The sequence below is a fragment of the Bufo gargarizans genome, chromosome 9 (assembly GCF_014858855.1).
Source record: "Bufo gargarizans isolate SCDJY-AF-19 chromosome 9, ASM1485885v1, whole genome shotgun sequence".
NCBI classification, from domain to species: domain Eukaryota; kingdom Metazoa; phylum Chordata; class Amphibia; order Anura; family Bufonidae; genus Bufo; species Bufo gargarizans.
In genome coordinates, this window is record NC_058088.1 from 139,966,674 (window position 1) to 139,988,868 (window position 22,195).

Below are 22,195 nucleotides of genomic sequence, written 5' to 3' on the forward strand. Positions count from 1 at the left end.
ACTGCAGGGTTGGGATCTTTTTTTTAAAAAAGACAATGAAATTAATCCATTTTTCATGGCCATTTTTAACGGCCATTAAAAACTGATGCAAAGTGGACAGAGGGCCAGAAAATGTATGTACATATGTTTGAAAAATGAACATGAAAAACTGACAGTGTGTCCGTTGTTAATGGACATTTTTTATTTATTTATTTTTTCACCTAAGTGAGGGAAGCAGAGGCTGGTTATGTGAATTTCTCAGTGAATGGTCTGCATACTGCCTGAAATGTGCTTTGATCCTGTGCAGCTGATCATCAGGACTGGTAAAGGGAGGAAAATAAATGGGAAATGTATGCATGCATATACAGTGGGATATGCTATAGCCTTCAGTCAGACAGGGGAAGATTGGCAATGCAACTAAATCGGCATTTTTCAAGTGGGCTGATTGTCTTTTATATGCAGTAGGCTGAGATCTTGCTTTAACACATTGTGTCCCTGTGCTGCTTATGAGTCCCCTGCCTGACTCTATATATGACTCTTAAGGTATCCCCACACTGTTAGCACTCTGGCAGTGTGTGGGGATACCCCTATATATCTGTATATTTAAAATGTATTCAGTCTCTACTTTTAAATGGTTACTACCCGGTCTCAAAATCATAACTTTCAGTATGGGCGACAACTTTTCAGTGTGCTGTAGAACACACCGTTACCAATGGAATAAATTTATCTAACTAAAAACCTTGGGGGATATTTATCAAACTGGTGTAAAGTAGAACTGGCTTAGTTGCCCGTAGTAACCAATCAGATTCCACCTATATTTTTTTACAGCTCCTTTGGAAAATGAAAGGTGGAATCTGATTGGTTACTATGGGGAACTAAGCCAGTTCTACTTTACACCAGTTCGATAAATCTGCCCCTTCAGTTATGTACAAAATACTGCTATCTACAGACACATCTCTGTATAACAGGATATTGGGATAACAACAAAAGTCTAAGGGAGAGATGTATCTCCTTTGCACCAGAATAATGGTTGTGTGTTTGTTTAGGACTTTTTAAATACAACTTTAAAAAAAAAATGTCTCAAGTGCCTCTTTTTCAGGCACCCTCTACACTTTTCCAAAAAGGGGTGATGCAAGGGTGGAAAGGGGCGTGGACAACACCAGAGATAAATTAATCTTCATTTACACCAGTTTTCTTGTGCAAATGAAGCTAGAAATCAGATTTCTGTTTAGGCGCACGGACTGCGGAAGGATGCTTTTAATTAATAATGAGACCTGAGAGGCCAGAGATGTATATGTAGATAACAGTATGTTGGAGAGCTAAATGAGGGCTACCACAGGGATGTTCCTACGGAGGCCTGCCTGTGGCAGGGTTCCATGGCTGCACAATGATTCTCCTATAGGTTGCAATGGTAAATCATTTAAGTCTAAGGAAAAAGTGATCAGAGAATCGCATGTTAAAGTCCCCTAGTGGGACTTTAGTGAAAAAATGTAAAAAATAAAATAAAACTATACAAAATATAGAAAATATATAAAAATTCTAATCCGCTCCTTTCCCCAAAATAAAAATGAAAAAAAAAAAAAAAAAAAATAAAAGATCATTGGCAATGTTGCGCACAAAATGCCCATTTAACATATAGACATATTTATTTTGTACAGTGAACGCCATAATAAAAATAATAAAAATGGCGGATTCACAGTTTTTTTTTTGCTTTAGCTCCCAAAAAATGAATAAAAAGTGATTTTAAAAAAGGCATTCCAAAACAGTATCAATTAATACTACACATTGCCCTGCAAACCCCACCCCACCCCGCTTACTTGGCTTAGCCACAGCTTCTACCGCCTACAACATAGGGGCCACATTAACTTTTTTTCAAGGCAACTTTGAATTCCCAATCTGCCCCTGCTGACGGAGGTATGTATCAGCAGTCCTCCTGATGGAAGGCTCAAAAGGTGATGTGACCGACCCCTCATGCTTCAAGCACTTTGAAAGATTAATTACATATATGAATTACATATTACATTGCAATTTGAATGCTTAACATGATCAGTGTCCGACTGAACCGAGTAGAGCTCACCAGTAAAATTCATCCTGGGGGACTAACTTACCTACATCAAATATTAACCAAATACTTAAAACCCGTGCCAAAACACATTTTTTCATTAGTTGCCTGCTGCCTAGCCTTGGGCTGATCCCTCCTGTAGACCCTTTCAGTGTCTTGCTGACTTGTCTTGGAATAGGGCCCTCTTAACTATATAAGGCCCAGTTCACACATCAGCTATTTGGTCAGTTATTTCCATCAGTTTTGTGAGCCCAAACCAGGATTGGAAGCTACACAGCGATAAGGTATAATGGAAAGAGCTGCACCTGTTCTGTGTTTTTGACCCACACCTGTTTTTGGGTCACAATAACTGATAGAAATAACTGATCAAATAACTAAAGTGTGAACTCAGCCTAAGCCAGAAACACATGCTCACACAGCAGCAGAAATACACAGATGATGAGGGTGCCTACAGCAATGTCTAGAAGGTACTGTAAGTCTACGGGGGAAAGAGAATACTGTCTGACCTGCTAAAAGCCATCTGTGCCACCCAATTCATCTATTATAATAAGTAGGTTGATTAGATTGTTAAATACTCTACTCATTTTTCTACATAGATGCATAGGCTGGTTGAAATACTGTACACTGCATATCTATATGCATTGCAGTCAGTGTACTGTGTCACATGGCACTTGTGATGGGGATTTGGGGACCACCCTGTTTCATCCCAAACCTGAATAAGATAGTACAGTCATTAGCATGTATTTGGAAGAATTCCAGCTACTTACCAGGTAGACAAGTTCAAGACGCCTTGATGTACTCCTTGTGGGAGTCTCTGGTGGAATAGTTGTAGATTGTGATAGAGCAGAGTAGTTAAAAGTCTGACCAGTAACCTTTGTATCTAAGTAACGATCTTCAAATTTCTCTGCAAAACAGTCCCCTGTAAATAAGAGCAGTGATACATTTAACTCATTGCCAATGTCCGATTTTAAAGGTGTATCCACTTTGGGTAATGCCTTATCTGTAACAATTGGTAATGCAAAGTGACCGCCCACCTGATGAATGATTTGACATACTTACCAACATTGGAATAGGTAAATTCAGAGTATTTAAGCCCTGCTCCAGGAGCTAAAAACCCACAGAGTAACATGCTGGATGGGGAAGAAGATCATAATGAGGCCATACCTGACTGTGATATTAGGTTACAGTATATACCCTAAAAGGCATGCTCATTGTCCTACAAAATGGGATCAACAAAAATGTAGCATGTTTAATCCACCAGCTCCAGTCCAATGTATCAGCTATAGAGGAAAGAATGGATCACCTGGAACGTAAAATGGCAGGGTTCTCAAGTGCACACAACGAATTGGTAGATGCACATAACACTCTGGAGGAGAACATCAAGTGGCTCAAAGCAAAAACCATAGATGCAGAAGACAGATCTCGCAGAAACAATATTAAAGTACGAGGCATACCGGAGGAGGTGACCTCTTCTGAACTCATGGACTATCTCAAAAAGGTCTTTCACGCACCTTTCTTAACAGCAATGGATCTTACCTTAGATCGTCCACACAGAAGCCCTAAGCCCAAAACAGCACCAAGTAAAGCTCCAAGAGATGCACTTTTCCAGCTGACAACAGTGGCCGTAGAGTATGTAGTTTCTTGGCCAACCAAGCAATTCCAACAGAGGCAGGGCAACACTCTTCAATGGCTGCAACAGTTTTATGACACCCCGCCAGCACCCTCAACCTGATGCGTGACCTAGTGTCACAAGGAGGGAAACATTTGGGAAGATGGTGAAGGAGTACGTAGCAGACCGTATCAGCATCCTCAGTGATCCCTCTGTGCCTTACAACTATTGGGTGTCAAAGCTGGACACGTGGCACGAACTCACGCTCTATGTCTTGGAGGTGATGTCCTGCCCAGCCACCAGCGTTTTGTCAGAGCGTGTATTTAGTGCTGCTGGGGGCATAAAAACTGATAAGCGCATCCGCCTGTCAACTGAAAATGCTGACCGGTTGACTCTTCTAAAAATGAACAAGACCTGGATTGCCCCTGACTTCTCTACTCCACCAGAGGAAAGCGGCTGAACATAAAGGCACTCTAAATGTGGCTTTTATAGTGTATTGAATACACTGTATTCCCATGCACCCCTTCCACCACTAAAAAGGATATATGGTTCAATCTCCCTTTTCTCGTCCTCGTCCTCCTCCTTCATCATATCAACATGCTTATTAGGCTGCCCTCGCTCCTAATGTTTTAGAGGGTCAGCTCGGTAGCAGGCCCTCGCCCATGCCCTCACTCACAACATTTTTTAGATGGTTAGCTCGGCAGCAGGCCCTCGGCCACAAAATTCTTTAGATGGTCAGTTCGGCAGCAGTCCCTCGCCCACCAAATTTTTTAGATGGTCAGCTCGGCAGCAGGCCCTTGCCCACAAAATTCTTTAGAGGGTCAGTGTAATGCACCGAGCTGTTTTGCGAGGATCTCAACTGCGGAATCGTGTTGCATTAACCAGTGCCCAAGACCCAGAAGGAAAGTGAGGTTATAGATCAGGTTCAGTAGTGGATTCCCAGGCGGCTCTCTCAAACAACTGAGCGGAGAGTTAGGGATCCTGACATCATACACCTGTTCCCTGCTCTGAATGTATTATTAGCGGCGAGATGCCATACGCCCTACAGGTGGATGTAGTAATTCATTTTGATGTAGGCAACAGTTATAGTCCATAAATCTTGTTTTCCATAACACACACCTCACTTGCATAAGTTATACAGAGAACAGAGTGCCTTGAATATTATTGTTTAGTTGGAAGGTACTGATAGTCCAGGTTATATTCAGCCACTGAATTCATTATACTTGCGGTTTGGTAGAGTCCTCAGTAGCGTCCCGGATTGCCAGGGAGGTTAGCGGAGTGAGGAATAAGGTTCCCAGGGGTTCCGGGGTCCGGATCCAATGCCTATGGGGGAGGCTTCTGTAGCAGTATGCACGGTGCACACTCCAAATTAGTGGAACACTGTGCATAGCTGCCACGGGGCTTATATGGGGTAGCTCCGCCCAGTGGGAGGAGTCGCTGTGCTGCAGATGGAACCACCCTGCCGATCGTTACAGTACCCCCCTCCCAAGGGAACCCCTCCGGGGTACCCTAGAAGGGGAGGGCCGGTCGGGGAACCTGCGGTGAAACTCCCTTTGCAATTTTGGAGCGTGGACATCATCGGCCTCCTCCCAGGAATCATCTTGGGGACCATAACCCTTCCATCGTATGAGGTACTGGAGTCTCCCCATCCTCCTTCTGGAATCCAAGAGCTCCTCAACCTCGAACTCTTCATCACCTTGGACAATGACCGGAGGTGACGGGGCAGGGTTCCTGCCCGGGAAAGGGTTAGGACGAAAAGGCTTCAGCAAAGATACGTGAAAGGTGGGGTGTACCTGAAAACGAGGAGGTAGAATGAGTTTCATCGTGTTGGGGTTGACGACCTTCTCGATACGGAATGGTCCCAGGAACTGTTTCCCCAATTTTTTAGAAGGAGTACCCAAGCGGAGGTTTTTGGTGGAGAGCCAGACGGAGTCCCCTGCTTGATATGGGGGACTCGGCCTCCTGCGTCGATCATAATAACATTTTTGTCGATCTCTAGCTCGGATAAGGTTTTCTTTAAGCTCCTTGAGGGTCTTCTGTAATGTGGAGATGTAATCTTCAGTAGCTGGCACGTTAGTAGGGATACTCATCGGAGTGAGAGGAGAAGGGTGAAAACCGTAGTTCGAGAAGAATGGAGAGTGAAGAGTGGAGGCACTTTTGGAATTGTTATAGGAGAATTCCGCGAGAGGAAGCAGGCGCTCCCAGTCGTCCTGAAGATATGAGCAGTGACAGCGAAGGTACTGCTCGAGGCATTGGTTTACTCTCTCAGTTTGTCCGTTTGTCTGCGGGTGGTATGCACTGGACATCCGATGGTCTATCTGGAGTTTCCCACAAAGAGCCTTCCAAAACTTGGAGATAAATTGTGAGCCTCTGTCCGATATCAGTTTAGTAGGCACTCCATGTAGACGGACGATGTTAGTCACAAAAACCTCAGCAGTCTCCTTCGAAGATGGTAATTTTTTCAGGGCCACAAAATGTGCCATTTTTGTTAGTAGATCCACAACAACAAGTACGGTATTATGACCATGTGAGGGAGGAAGATCAACTATAAAATCCAGTGATACCCACTCCCAGGGTCTGGAGGGTATCGGGAGATTCATTAGTAGGCCGTAAGGTTGCTTACGATCATGTTTGCAGGTGGCACAAATCTCACATGAGGCGACGTAGTCCTCAATTTCCTGTATCATGTTGGGCCACCAGTAATATCTGCGGACTAAATCCACGGTTTTGGAGATGCCCGGATGACCCGCCATGGGAGTATCATGGCATAGTTGAATTACTTGTGTTGTAACGTTTGGTGGTATATATAGATGATTTCCCTTATAATAGAAACCTTCATCATCCTTACGGAGTCCTGGAGGTAGATCGTTTTCATTTAGGGTTAGACAGTCCTTGAGTCTTTGTCGTAGAGCTACAGTGGCGATAATTTTTTTTGGTGGAATTACCCACGAAGGGAATTCTGCTCCTGGATGGGGATCATTCAAACGAGATAGGGCGTCTGCCTTTCCGTTTTTTGAACCGGGTCTGTATGTGATTTGAAAATCGAAGCGGTCGAAGAAGAAACTCCACCTCACTTGGCGAGAGGATAATGTCTTACCCGTCTTTAGGTATTGGAGGTTGCGGTGGTCTGAGTATATGGTGATTGGGTGTGTTGAGCCTTCCAATATATGTCTCCAATTTTCCAACGCGTTTTTTATTGCCAGAAGTTCTTTTTCCCCTATGGGGTAGTTAACCTCGGCCGGATTGAGTGTCCGGGAGAAAAACCCTACCGGATGTAGGGGCGTCATTAATGATGAACGTTGAGATAAGACAGCTCCAACAGCATGTTGGGAAGCATCCACTTCGAGGACGTACAAGTTGTTAGGGTCAGGTATGGTGAGAATGGGAGCGGATGTAAACCTGTCCTTCAGTAGTTGGAATGCTTCCTGAGCTTCTCCATTCCATATGAACCTCGTGTTGATGCTTGTAAGTCTGGTGAGCGGTTTTGTAGTTGCAGAGTAATTCTTGATGAATTTCCTATAGAAATTAGCGAACCCCAAAAACCTTTGAAGTGCCTTTCTGGATCCTGGAGTGGGCCAATTTTGTATACATTCAATCTTTGTCTGGTCCATCTGAATCCCCTCGGGGGAGATGATGTAACCCAGGAACGGTAGTGTAGTCGTATCAAATACGCATTTCTCGAATTTTGCGTACAGGCAATGGGCTCTCAAACGTGCTAATACCCAACGCACATGTCTTCTATGGTCTTGGATGTTGTCTGAATAAACCAATATGTCATCGAGGTAGACAATGACACAAACATCCAGTAGATCTCGAAAAATATCATTTATAAAATTTTGGAATGTTGCAGGTGCATTGCACAGTCCGAACGGCATCACTTGGTACTCAAAGAGTCCGTAACGGGTGCGAAAAGCGGTTTTCCACTCGTCTCCTTTTCTGATCCTTATCAAGTTATAAGCTCCTCTAAGGTCCAGTTTGGTATAGACAGTGGCAGTGCTGAGACGTTCAATCAGTTCGTTAATGAGAGGCAGTGGGTACCTGTTCTTTACCGTCACTTTATTTAGGGCTCTATAGTCGATGATAGGACGGAGGCTGGAATCCTTGTTCCGAACAAAGAACATTCCCGATCCTGCGGGTGAAGTAGAGGCCCTAATGAATCCCTTTTTGAGGTTTTCCTCTAGATACTGTTTGAGGTGGTCTAGCTCAGGTTTCGCCAATGGGTAGATTCTCCCCTTAGGTATTTCACTTCCTGGAAGTAGATCTATGGGACAGTCGTATGTCCTGTGAGGCGGAAGCATCTCTGCATTCTTTGAACTGAACACGTCGGCGAAATCCTGGTAGTGGTCTGGTACCTGGGTGCCGCCAACCAGTAGTATGGAATTTGTAGGATAACAGGTCTCCTGGCAATACCCCGAATCTAACCGTACCCTTCCTTGGTCCCATAGTAGTGTTGGTCTATGTAGTTTTAACCAAGGTAGTCCTAGTATGATAGGGAATAGAGGGGAGGGTATAATGTCAAAGGACATAAATTCAGTGTGGTTGTTTTCACAGGTCACCATTATAGGTAAGGTTTGGTTTTGAACTGGGCCTGAGGCCGAAGTAGTACCGTCAATAAAACTCACGGACAACGGGGAATTCTTTTTGATCAATGGAATTTTATTTCGCTTAATCAACAGCGTATCGATAAAATTTCCGCAGGATCCTGTATCCACCATTGCGTCAACGGTAAGACGATTTTGGTCCCACTGTAGAGTAAGAGAGGTGTATAAGTAACCCGGGGTTCTGATCTGGGGATCTACGATTTTACATAGAGAGTATCGCTTACCTTCGGACTTCTTCCGTATTACCGGGCAATCTTCTACCCCATGGCCTTCGGAAGAGCAATATAGGCAGAGATTCAGGTTGCGTCTTCTGGTTTTCTCTCTTTCTGTTAGAGGGCCCCTGAGGGCAGCTATCTCCATCTTTTCTTCAGGAGGATGCATCTCGGTTTGTCTACTGGGAGGTAGATATCCATAGGACCGCTCTGCTCTGCGTTCACGGAGACGCCTGTCGAGGATGGTGACACGTTGCATAAGATCTTCTAGGGTGAGGGGCATGTCACCTCTTGCCAACTCATCCTTCAGTGCTTCGGAAAGGCCGAGACGGAACTGGTTCCTAAGACTGAGATCGTTCCACTCAGTCTCCCGAGCCCACCGCGTATATTCCGCGATAAAATCCTCAACAGGTCGTCTGCCTTGTTTAATGCTCCTGATGGCGGATTCCGCCGTCAGCTGCTTGCTATGGTCTTCATACAAGAGGGCCATGATTGTAAGAAATTGGTGGTAGTTGTCTAGGACGGGGTCCTCCCTCTCCAAGTAGGTATTTGCCCAGGCTCTGGGCTCCCCCCTAAGAAAGGAGATCATAGTGAGGACTTTTATCCGGTCAGTAGGGTAGGTCCTAGGACGAAGCTCAAACATTAATTTGGAAGCATTAATGAAATCTCGGAACTGCTTGCGATCGCCTGAGAATAGTTCCGGAGGACTGACCATTGGCTCAGGTCCCTCCCTTGGGGGGTTTGTGTTCTGTGCGACAAGGTCTCGCAATGTCTGGTTCTCTAGTTGCAGGTTCTGAACATCCTCTGAGAGGTTCTCAACCTTTTGTGAGAGGATGACGATGTGTCGTGCTAGTTCCGCTGGATCCATTGAGGTTCCACTAATATGTAATGCACCGAGCTGTTTTGCGAGGATCTCAACTGCGGAATCGTGTTGCATTAACCAGTGCCCAAGACCCAGAAGGAAAGTGAGGTTATAGATCAGGTTCAGTAGTGGATTCCCAGGCGGCTCTCTCAAACAACTGAGCGGAGAGTTAGGGATCCTGACATCATACACCTGTTCCCTGCTCTGAATGTATTATTAGCGGCGAGATGCCATACGCCCTACAGGTGGATGTAGTAATTCATTTTGATGTAGGCAACAGTTATAGTCCATAAATCTTGTTTTCCATAACACACACCTCACTTGCATAAGTTATACAGAGAACAGAGTGCCTTGAATATTATTGTTTAGTTGGAAGGTACTGATAGTCCAGGTTATATTCAGCCACTGAATTCATTATACTTGCGGTTTGGTAGAGTCCTCAGTAGCGTCCCGGATTGCCAGGGAGGTTAGCGGAGTGAGGAATAAGGTTCCCAGGGGTTCCGGGGTCCGGATCCAATGCCTATGGGGGAGGCTTCTGTAGCAGTATGCACGGTGCACACTCCAAATTAGTGGAACACTGTGCATAGCTGCCACGGGGCTTATATGGGGTAGCTCCGCCCAGTGGGAGGAGTCGCTGTGCTGCAGATGGAACCACCCTGCCGATCGTTACAGTCAGCTCGGCAGCAGGCCCTCGCCCACAAAATTTTGTAGATGGTTAGATCAGCAGCAGTTCCTTGCCCCTAATAATTTAGAGGGTCACCAGCAGGCCATTGCTCCTAATGTTTTTGAGGGTCACCAGCAGGCCATCAATCATAATTTGTCAAGGGCGTGTATGATGCCTTCCTTTATGTGTAAGGGGTGGACCGTAGGCGTAAAAACGCAACCAGAGTATTTTTGAAAACCAATGTTTTTTTTTTTGTTATAGTGACAACGTGTTTCGGGGTTCTGCGGACCACTTTTTCAAGTCTAAAACAACATATACACAAAATTACACACATTAGAAACACAAAGGTGTGCCTCAGGTTACAGGGTTGCCCAGTAAAAAGAGATAATACTGGATAAAAGGTAGTGGTAACATAACCGTCACAAGTAATGAAAGTAATAAAAGTGATCACATCAAATGAAAGACCATCAGCACCTACCTCCCCCTCCGCTCGCATCCCCCTGGACTTTAACCCCTTCATGCCATTTGTCCTCAGCTCTCATCAAAACCACCACACCCCTAGTTCTTGCCAAGTACTTTAACCCCTTCATGCTACTGGTCCTCAGCTCTCACTAAAACCACCACACCCAGTTCATACTTTAACCCCTTCATGCCACTTTGTCCTCAGCTCTCATTAAAACCACTATACCCCAGTTCATGCTAAATACTTTAACTCCTTCATGCCACTTGTCCTAAGCTCTCATTAAAACCACCACACCATGTTAAGTGTCTCTTACCATTACTAATACTACCAGTCTATATTAATTCACCCCACCTTTACAACCACATGGAAATTTTGTACGACTGACGCTGCAGCTGCTTTGCACTCTAACCTTGTGTCTAATAATATATAAGAAAGGGGGCGGAGCCTGGCTGCTGGCGTGGATGGCTGTGTGAGAGAACTGCTCCTCCACGTCCTAACATCTACAGCTTAATAAGTAGCGGTGACCGGACCAAAAATAGTCAAATATGGCAGATATAGGGGACTAGACCCCCCAGACACACCTCGATCCCATAAAGGACAGCAGGATATGCAAAAATTCTTGAAAAAGAGAAGTTCTCACTCGCCGGGACCTGGCGCCAAGATGGTGTCGGCGCGCATGAAGGAGACGGAAGTAGAGGATTCCAGAGAAGAGAGTGAACGTGGCGGCACAGCAGAAGAGCAAGACCCGACACCAGTGTCTAAATCCTGCCTCACTAAAGTGCTCAGCCAAGCGCTGGATAAGGTGTTAAGACCGGTCCTAACTGAATTGGCCGATATTAAAACTGAAATCTCCCAGGTTGGATACAGAGTCGAGGCCCTAGAGCAAGCGACGCAAGAGCTAAGATCGCATGCGAACGGAGTGACAGAGTGCCTTAATGGCCACGCTGAGGAACTTAATAGAGCCTTCTTGCTGTTAGAAGACCAAGAGAACCGTAGCAGACGGCGTAACATCCGCATAAAAGGTCTTCCCGAAACTTGGGCGGCTGAATCTTTGTGTACAGTGGATATGGAGATATTCGCGAGCATCTTAGACTCCGACTCTGCTACATCAATTGTCATTGAGCGCACCCACAGGGCGCTGAGACCCCAGCCGAGACCCAACGAGAGACCAAGAGATGTGGTCTGCGGTCTGCTGTCCTTTGTGGACACCGCGCGCATTATGGAAGCGGCTCGCGCTAAAGGACAGATCACATATGGCGACTCAGACATCGCTCTATATCAAGACATTGCGCCCTCGACACTAGCAAAAAGGCGCATACTTAAACCTTTACTTGATTCGCTCCAAAAGAAAAAGATTCCATATAGGTGGATGTACCCGTTCGGACTTTGCATAAACAAGAATGGAAAGCGTATCGTAGTCCACACACCCGAAGATCTGGACAAAGCATGGGAACACATAGAAATACAGCCCATGGACATACCTACATGGCTGCCGGTGAGCTATCCAGTCGCTGCAGAAACTGCCGCAGCTGGAGCCATGGAAAAAGGTTCACCGTCCCAAGCCTGGGAAACTGGCCAAGCATCTATCGGGATCCGCTGAACTCCCAACCTGAGGACATTCACGCTGAGTGCGGGTCCGGTATTTTTTCGAGACACGAGAGGGTTCTTGAGTAACCCTATCTTGTTCAGGTTATGTTCGCATGTGCCTTTACTCTAACCTGCATTCTATGTATAGTGGAATATTCCACTTCCCTACAGCAGTGGGCTATGCGACTTAGTCGCAATACTTAACATGGGCTCATGATAACCATTATTTTAATTAAGTGTTCTGGTACCCTTGTACCTCGTTTAACTATAACTTTAAGTTCAAAGTTTTGATGCGAATGTTTATATTACCTTTTACTGCCTGTTGTCCTGAAAAGTCGCATGCATGAAGTCTGGGACACGTATGCAAATGAATAATTCCTTTTTCTTGATCATGGGCAAGACTCGGATCAGGCTTCTTATCGTGCCCAGGCTCCATGTTTCCGACTCATTTATAGTAACTACAGACTTCACTGCATCCACCTGATCCATGGCATCTGCATAATGGAGATGGCTTACAAAAACAATTTGCAAGATATGTCATTAATTGATCTTAATGCCAATCTCCTAACCTCGCCTGTGAAAATGACCTAGAAGACCATTAGTGGCAAATGCCTATTTAGTATCTTTCCGATGTGATTACAGAGAGGCAATAAGCAGTGGGAAAATCTCTTTTAATTGTGCTTACTATTTCTTCTCAGAGAATCGCAGATGGAAAATTGCATATATGACACTCACTGTGCGATTAACTGTTATTGACCCCGGCCTCTCCCTACTTAGTGCGCTAAACACACTTGCACTGACTAGAAATAAGTCTCCCTACCTCCCCCCATCCCCCCCTCTTTAAGCTTCGCTCCATTTACTTGCCTGCATATGCGAATATTCTTACCTTCCGTGCAGTAGTTCATGTCTAATGCCGATTATAGGAGGATTTAATGTATGTATATAGGGAACCCCCCCTTCCTTTCTCCCCCATCGCAATATCTCTGCTCACGCGGTCTAGTAGTCAGGTAAAAGCCATAGGTCACCAAATGTAGAGTTATGTTCTCTAGTTGTGATGTTTAGGTAACTCACCCAGGCTAGAAATATATTTGTGTTCTACCACCCCCTGCTGTTTACACACATAACTGTTACTCCTGTTGTGATAGCCCACTCACTGGATTTAATTCAGTAACTGTTTAATTTACTGATTGTCGCTCTTCTTACTTCTTTCTGTTGTTCGTACCTTTCTTTTTTATTCTTTCCATTTTTTCTTTCTCTTTTCTTTTCCTCTTTTCTTTTCGGACTCTTTTTCCCACCCCTTCTTTCCTCTCTCACCCTACCGATATCCCTTATCGATTCATTGAGACCTCACCAGTCGAAAACCTAGGCCCTAGTCCTACTTAAGAGGAAATCTACCCAGCCGCTAAGATGGCTGACATAAAGGCTTTGACATTCAATGTAAAGTGATTAAATTCACCACAGAAGCGAGGTCAAGTTATGATGGCACTTAGGAAAACGGGCTCTCAGATAGTGTTTCTGCAGGAAACCCACCTACGTCAGAGGAAAATGCCAAGGCTACCAAAGCGTCCATTTGCCCACTGGTTCCATAGCGTGCAACCTGCGTCGGCCTCCAAGGGAGTAGCCATAGCAGTTCACCAATCCATCCCATTCACTCTACTGCAGCAACACTCAGATGCGGAGGGTCGCCTTTTACTAGTCAAAGGTTTAATAGCAACTCGCAAATTCCATTTTAGCAAATCTGTATGTGCCAAATAAATCTCCTGTACACTGGCTTTTGAAAGCCCTAGACACACTAAAAGTTTTTGCTGAAGGGCAGATAATCTTAGGTGCCGACTTGAACTAGGTAATAGACCCCGTCATTGACTCATCTTCAGCCAAATCCCGTGTAACACAAAAACTTCTTAGCAAACTACATAAGAAACTACAAGAACTACGTTTGGTAGATGTATGGCGTAGCCTTCATCCCACGACCAAGGACTTCTCTTTCTATTCAGTTCCACATGGAACGTATCAGCGACTTGATCACATACTGACGTCTGCATCTCTCCTTCCCTCTTTTAGGTCAGCAGAAATAGGAACCATCACTTTATCTGACCATGCTCCTTGCTCGGCGACCTTCACCCTGGCCTCCCTACCAAAAGAAACTGGAGTTGGAAGTTAAACGAATCCCTGCTGAACAATCAACTACATCTGAATCAGGTCAGGACTCAGTTGATGGAGTACTTTGCGCTTAACTCACCCACACACAGCTCTGAACCTATTGTCTGGGAAGCCCACAAGGCATTTATTAGAGGTTGCTTCATTTCCCTGGGTACCAGAGTCAAAAAAGGAACAACAACGAGCAGTAGATACACTATTGGCTGACATAGCGACAATTGAGAGAAAGCATAAGGCTACACAGCGTAATGAGCATCAAATAGCACTGACAGAACTCAGACTTAAACTACGGGACCTACTTAGCCATAGAGTAGCGAAGCAAATGATGAACTTTCAACACAAGGTCTATGCTCATGGGGATAAGGGGGGGGGGGGGGGGGAACTGATGTCATCCTAACAAAACAAGTAACAAAAAAAATATTACTCATATCTCCTCTATAAAACAGCTAAACAGCAATGTGACCAGCGACACCCCAGAAATAGCCAGGGCTTTTAAAGAGTTCTACTCGGAACTATACAACTTGCACCAGATAGGTACCCCTGAGAAAGAGCTTCAAAGGGAGCGCCATATCAGGGACTTTCTGGATTCTCTACATCTCCCAAAACTAACACCAGAAAATTCAAATCGCCTTGTTAAGCCGATATCACCGGAGGAAGCGCTCAACATCCTCAAAACTTTCCCACCTGGGAAAAGCCCAGGGCCCGATGGCCTGCCTTTATTATACTACAAAAAAACTGCAGGACATTCTAGTCCCCAGGTTCACAGAAGTCTGTAACGCACTTATGCAAGGAGGCTCTATGCCCAAACAGACTCTCGAATCCCACGTCACCTTGATCCCTAAAGAAGGGAAGGACCCCTTGAGCTGTGGACGCTATCGTCCGATTTCCCTCTTGAACTTGGACCTAAAATGGTGGGCTAAAATTTTAGCATGTAGATTAGGCAAGCTCCTACCAGACTTGATAGGCCATGAACAATCGGGATTTGTCCAAGGCCGAGAGGGAAAAGACAATTCCCACAGGATATTTCATGCTATACACATAGCTCATAGAAAAAAGATACCCCTGGCCCTATTAAGTATAGACGCTGAAAAGGCGTTTGACAGAGTCAACTGGTTATTCATGAAGTTGACTCTGTAACGCTTCGCCTTCCCAGACACTTTCACAAAAGCGATATTTACCCTTTACCAAAATCCATACGCCAGATTAAAAGTTGACGGTACACTGTCACCATCTTTCGCTATAACAAACAGAACCAGACAGGGATGCCCTCTGTCCCCCTCACTTTTTATATTAGTGATAGAAACGCTATTGCAACTAGTTAGGCAATTGTCACAACCAGACAGCTGTGAAGCTCTGACAGAAGCCTTTCAGAACCTCCTCCTTGAGTTTTCTTTGTTGAGGTGTTCAGTTCCTCATCTCGTTAGCCTTTCTGAGCTGTCATGTAGTTGGACTGATTGCATCCCTTTAAATTCCGCCCCATAATGCATTACTGGGTGGCTTATACTACTTCCTGGAGTGTGTATGCATGCTGATCCTGTTTTCCAGTCTGCTACAAAGTTAAGTGCTGTACATGTATCTGTTATTTTCTGTTTGCTGGATCCCAGGTGACCCTGACTCCCTCCGTGTCTGGTGTAGGGAGCCGGTGGTCATGTCCCCTCACTATTGTAGGGTGTTCAGGGGTTATATAGTCGAGGTACGTGGATATGCAACCATCCACCTTCGGGATTTTTGCATAGGCTGAGCAGCCAGGGAAAGTGCCAGGTCTTGTGCAGGGGTCTCCCTTTTGGTTCCTTAGCTTTGAATCCAGTGAGTCATATATGCATGTTGCATTGTCTTGTTTCCTGTACACCGTCCGTGACATTATAAGCCGCCAAAACCGTCTCAAGCATGGATCCGGTTTCACTTTTGGCTGAACGCCTTCAGGGTCTTTCATTGGAGGTAGCTGATCTCCGCAGGACTTTTTCTCAGCTTCGAGTGACCGGTTCAGCTTGCGTTCATGGAGTTTGTTCTGAGCCTAAGATCTCGCTCCCGGATACGTTTTCCGGGGGTAGTGAGAATTTTGTGTGTTTTAGAGAGGCTTGCAAACTCCATTTTCGTCTTCTTCCCCATTCCTCTGGTGATGAGGAATGGAGGGTGGGGATCATTATATCGCTGCTCAGGGGTAACGCTCAGTCCTGGGCCTTTTCGCTGCCGGAGGGGGCACGTATAATAATGGCCTCCGTTCAGTGGATGAATTATTTTTAGCCCTGGGTCAGATATATGATGATCCGGATCGTATTGCTCTGGCTGAGTCTAGACTACGTCTATTATGCCAGGGTAAACAATCCGCAGAAATATACTGCTCAGAATTTCGGAGATGGGCAGTTGATACTGGTTGGAATGATGCTGCACTCCGAAGTCAATTTTGCCATGGTCTTTCAGAGGGATTGAAAGATGCATTTGCCTTTCATGAGAGGCCTATTTCTTTGGACTCTGCTATGTCTCAGGCCGTTCGTATTGACAGGCGTCTTAGAGAGAGAGGAGAGATCTCTCCTTCCTGTCATACTCAGTCCCAGGACAGTGCAGCGGTCCCATTCTGTGTGCAGGGGTCTCAGTCGCTGTCAGCCCCTTCTGAGCAGGAGCCCATGCAGCTGAGGTTGATTGCTTCTGACAATAGAAGATTCAGCCCGCATGGGAGGGTTTGTTTTTGTTGTGGAGGTATAAATCATTTGGCAAATGTTTGTCCCTCTAGGAGATTCAGGCAGTTCTCTGGGAGTAATAAAGAAACAAAGAGGAAAAAATCTTTTAAAAATGTTCCGTCTGTTACTATTGGCAGGGTTGAGGCGGAAATTGAAGGTTTTCCGTTTGCTTGTAGTTCCCGTTTTGTCCTGCCTGCTAGAGTGGCGCTAGAGAGCAAGATAATTTTTTGTGAGATTTTTGTGGATAGTGGAGCAGCGGTCAATCTCATTGATAATCAATTTGCAATAACTCATGGTTTCCAGGTGTGCACTTTGGGAAAGGATATTCCGGTTTTTGCTTCCGCTCCACTTTCTCAGAAATCATTAAAGGGCATAGTTCACAATATCCGTTTAATTGTGAGTGATGCTCATGTTGAGGATGTGTCATGTTTCATCCTTAGTGGTTTGCCTACTCCTCTAGTGTTGGGGCTACCCTAGCTCACTAAACATAACCCCATCATTGATTGGCAGGCGAGGCAAATAAATGGTTGGAGTGACTTTAGCAGAGAGAATTGCCTCACTACATCTGTTTCTGAGGTTGCTACTAAGACTGTACCATCTTTTCTCTCTGAATTTTCGGATGTCTTCTCTGAGAGTGGAGTTCAGGATTTGCCTCCGCACAGGGAGTACGATTGCCCTATTAATCTCATCCCAGGCGCCAAGCTGCCTAAATCTCGTTTATACAATCTTTCCCAAACTGAAAGGATCGCTACGCGTGCTTATATCTCTGAGAGTCTGAGAAAAGGACATATACGACCCTCAAAGACACCTGTTGCCGCAGTTTTTTTCTTTGTTAAGAAAAAAGATGGTTCTTTAAGACCTTGTCTGGATTTCAGGGAGCTGAACAGTATCACTATTCGTGACCCTTATCCGCTTCCTCTGATCACGGACCTGTTTAACCAGGTTGTTGGGGCTAAAGTCTTTTCCAAATTAGATCTAAGAGGGGCATACAACCTGGTCAGGGTCAGAGAAGGAGACGAATGGAAGACGGCCTTCAATACCCCTGAGGGCCATTTTGAGAATTTGGTTATGCCTTTTGGTTTGATGAATGCCCCAGCTGTTTTTCAGCATTTCGTGAACAGCATTTTTTTTATCATTTGATGGGAAAATTTGTATTAGTGTATTTGGATGACATTTTGATTTTTTCTCCTGATTTCAAAACTCATAAGCAACATTTACGTCAGGTCTTGCTCATCCTGTGGGAGAATAAATTATATGCGAAACTGGAAAAATGTGTGTTTGCGGTTCCAGAAATTCAATTTCTGGGGTTTCTTCTTTCCGCTTCTGGTTTTCGCATGGACCCCGAGAAGGTCCGCGCTGTGCTTGAGTGGGAGCTTCCTGAGAATCAGAAGGCGCTGATGCGTTTTTTGGGCTTTGCCAATTATTACAGGAAGTTTATTTTGAATTATTCCTCTATTGTTAAACCACTCACTGATATGACCAGAAAGGGGGTAGATTTTTCTTCTTGGTCGGTAGAGGCGCGTAAGGCCTTTTCTAATATCAAGGAGAGTTTTGCTTCCGCTCCCATCTTGGTGCAACCTGATATCTCTTTACCCTTCATAGTTGAGGTTGATGCTTCTGAGGTGGGTGTGGGTGCGGTCTTGTCTCAGGGTTCCTCTCCTGCCAAATGACGACCGTGTGCCTTTTTCTCGAAAAAACTCTCCTCCGCAGAGAGAAATTACGATGTGGGAGATAGGGAATTGTTGGCCATCAAGTTGGCTTTTGAGGAATGGCGCCATTGGCTAGAGGGAGCCAGATGCCCTATTACCGTGTTTACTGACCATAAAAATCTGGCCTACTTGGAGTCAGCCAAGCATCTGAACCCGAGACAGGCCAGGTGGTCTTTGTTCTTTTCAAGATTTAATTTTGTTGTCACGTTCCGCCCTGGGGTTAAGAATGTGAAGGCAGATGCCCTGTCACATTGTTTTCCGGGAGACGGGAATTTTGAAGACCCGGGTCCCATTTTGGCCGAAGGTGTGGTGGTCTCTGCTCTTTTTTCTGAATTGGAGGCAGAGGTGCAGGCAGCCCAGTCCGAGGCTCCTGATCTTTGTCCTCCTGGGAGGTTGTTTGTGCCTCTCGCTTTAAGACACAAGATTTTTAAGGAACATCACGATACGGTCCTTGCTGGGCACCCGGGGGCGAGAGCCACACTGGATCTCATCGCTCTGAGATTCTGGTGGCCTTTCCCTTTAACAGTGACCTCCACTGTACTCTGGACCTTCACTGTACCCTGCTCCCTTATCAGTACTCTCACAGTCCCCCACTGCCCTAACAGTAACTTCAGTGTAGCCCACTTCCCCTTTAATAGTGGCCTCCACAGTTCTCACCCCTTTAACAGTGACCTCCACAACTGCTTGCCCCATCAACAGTAACATCCACAGCGCCCCCTTCCCTTTAACAGGTATCTCCATAGCATCTCGCCCCCTTTACCCTTTAAGGACCCGCACAGTACATGTACGGAGCTGGTGGACGTGACCTAAGGACCAGGGCCTTACATGTACGGCGGGCTAATCGGGCAGGTGCAGAAGCTGCGCTCGCCCGATCAGCGGCAGGGGTCCGGCAGTCACTGATAGCCGGACCCCTGCTGTATGAGCTGGCATCGGTGTTTTCACATATTAACCCTTGCACTGCCGTGGTCAGCGCTGAACGCGGACCGTGCGGGATCCTGCGGGGTCCAGGGTGGCCATTGGGTCCCTGCGCTGCTGTGACAGGTGGCCATTGGGTCCCCGCGCTGCTGTAACGGGGACCTGATGGCAGGGAAGGCAGCCCGATGCCTTCCTTAGGCATCGTGGCTGCCTTCTGTGACAGCCTGTGAGATCCAGCCCCCTGGATCTCACAGGCAAGCAGGCTGAAGTGTATTACACTGTTCTAGAGAGAGATTCATTTCAGTTCATTTTTTTTTTCATTTCTAACTCGTTCTGCTACAATTTCTGCATTCCTGTAGTTATTAGTTAGGTAACTAATGGTGGTAAAAATTTACTGCACCTTGTTTTCTTGTTAAAGGGAATCTGTCACCTAGTTTGAGCATATTAAACTGTTAACATAGCAATGTGCAATAAAGTACCTTCATTCCAGCATGGGTCTTCTTTCTTTTATTCAAGTTTTCATTTTGATCAAAAAGCGATTTTTCTAATATTGCTAATTATGCTTCAAGGTGCCTAGAGGGGCATTGTTACTCTTCTCCAGTGCGCAGTAACGCCCCCTGCAGTGCCCAGCCGGCCTTTATTTCAAGCCTAGCACGCCCCCTCTCCTACGTCATGTAATTTATTCACCCCATGATCCTTGCATCCTCCTTTCTATACCCAGAAATCTCGCGCAGCCGCAGTATCGCCGACTGCCTGCGCCTGTACGATACTATGGCTCCTGAGGCAACAGCACTCTGGTTGCGTCACTGGGCTCGGCGCATGCCCAGTGACACTATTGAGGCTGTTGCCCTCAGGAGCTGTAGTATTGTACAGGCACAGGCAACAGCACTCTGGTTGCGTCACTGGGCTCGGCGCATGCCCAGTGACACTATTGAGGCTGTTGCCCTCAGGAGCCATAGTATCGTACAGGCGCAGGCAGTCGGCGATACTGCAGCTGTGCAAGATTTCTGGGGAAAGAAAGGAGGACATAAGGATCATGTGGTGAATACATTTCATGACGTAGCAGAGGGGGCGGTGCCATTCGGCTCTGATGTGGGAGTAAATTAATTTATGAGGAGGCGTGCTGGGTTTGAAATAAAGGCCGGCTGGGCACTGCAAGGGGGCGTTACTGGGCACTAGAGGAGAGGAATAATGCCCCTCTGTGCACCTTGAAGCTTAATTAGCATATTTGAAAAATCACTTTTTGATCAAAATGAAAACTTGAATAAAAGAAAGAAGACCCATGCTGGAATGAAGGTACTTTATGTTACCAGTTTAATATGCTCAAACTAGTTGACAGATTCCGTTTGATAAAGATTATTGCCTTGTGGGGGGGTGCTAGGAATTGTGGGTAGTGCAAGGCATTATGGGAAGGAGAAGCCCAGTCTTCAGTCTACATACAGACTACAGGACATCATCAGAGCTGTTCCATGCAGCTCTCCTTCTTAAGGCTGAGTTCACATGGGTGAGATTTCCACACGGGTGCAATGCGTGAGGTGAACGCATTGCACTCGCACTGAATCTAGACACATGAGCTGTGATTTTCACGCACCACTTCTGCAATGCTTGAAAATCGCAGCATACTCTATGTTCTGCATTTTTAACGCAGGACAGGCCCCATAGAAGTAAATGGGGCTGAGTGAAAATCGCAAGCATCCGCAAGCAAGTGCGGATGCGGTGCAATTTTCACGCATGGTTGCCAGGTGACAGTCTATTCACTGTATTATTTTCCCTTATATTTTCCCTTATTTTCCCGGACACGCCTGTGTGAACCCAACCTAAACCAGCATATGCTGTAAAGATATGAGATGTGCAGCACCTGAAACTATGGATACTGGAAGCCTGTGCTAGCATTTCTCCTGCGGTGTTGCTATCAGTGTGTGAAGAGGGTTGCATTGACAATCCAACACAATGGGCAGCACATTGAACACATTTTATAAGTGGTCAGAAACTTGTAAATAACTCATGAAATAATAAAGTTAAGTTAAAACCAAGCGCACCATTGTTTTTCTTGTGAAATTCCCAATAAGTTTGATGTGTCACATGACCCTCTTTCTATTGAAAAAACTAAAGTTGGATTCAAAATGGCTGACTTCAAAATGGCCGCCATGGTCACCACCCATCTTGAAAAGTTTCCCCCCTCACATATACTAATGTGCCACAAACAGGAAGTTAATATCACCAACCATTCCCATTTTATTAAGGTGTATCCATATAAATGGCCCACCCTGTATATATAAAGAAATTCGGCGGCACCAGTAGACTGGCTCAGGTGCAAGGTCCAAGGGAATTAGCTTCTCACCCTTAACATACGCATGAAATCGGACAGCACTCCAAGACTTGAAAAAACGCGATGTCTTTATTCACCCATGTGGAACAGTAGTAACGTTTCAGCTCACAACTGAGCCTTTCTCACGCAAAGATATACAAGATTGTGCCTTCATTAAATAGCACTAAAATAGTCTGGTGACCAATGAACATTCAAATCCAAAATCATATGACCAATTAACATGTGGAAATCATGTGCCTAATTAACATCTCCGTATCATGTGATCAATTACATATGTAAATACCCTAACAAATAGTGCATAAAATTTAACCTGTTACAGTACATACAACCACTTCATTGGTATGTTTTCCAAAGTGAATATATCCATA

General features: G+C 45.5%; 1 protein-coding gene across 4 annotated transcripts in view; it reads right to left on the reverse strand.

Annotated features, from left to right (window-relative positions):
• Positions 1-22,195, reverse strand: part of NHSL2 (NHS like 2) — a 637,228-nt gene that overhangs the window by 230,468 nt on the left and 384,565 nt on the right. For all 4 annotated transcript variants that reach the window (XM_044305807.1, XM_044305803.1, XM_044305805.1 and 1 more), the window contains one exon: positions 2,809-2,960. In XM_044305807.1, the coding sequence (XP_044161742.1) occupies positions 2,809-2,960 (152 nt within the window). The remainder of the gene's footprint in view (positions 1-2,808; positions 2,961-22,195) is intronic.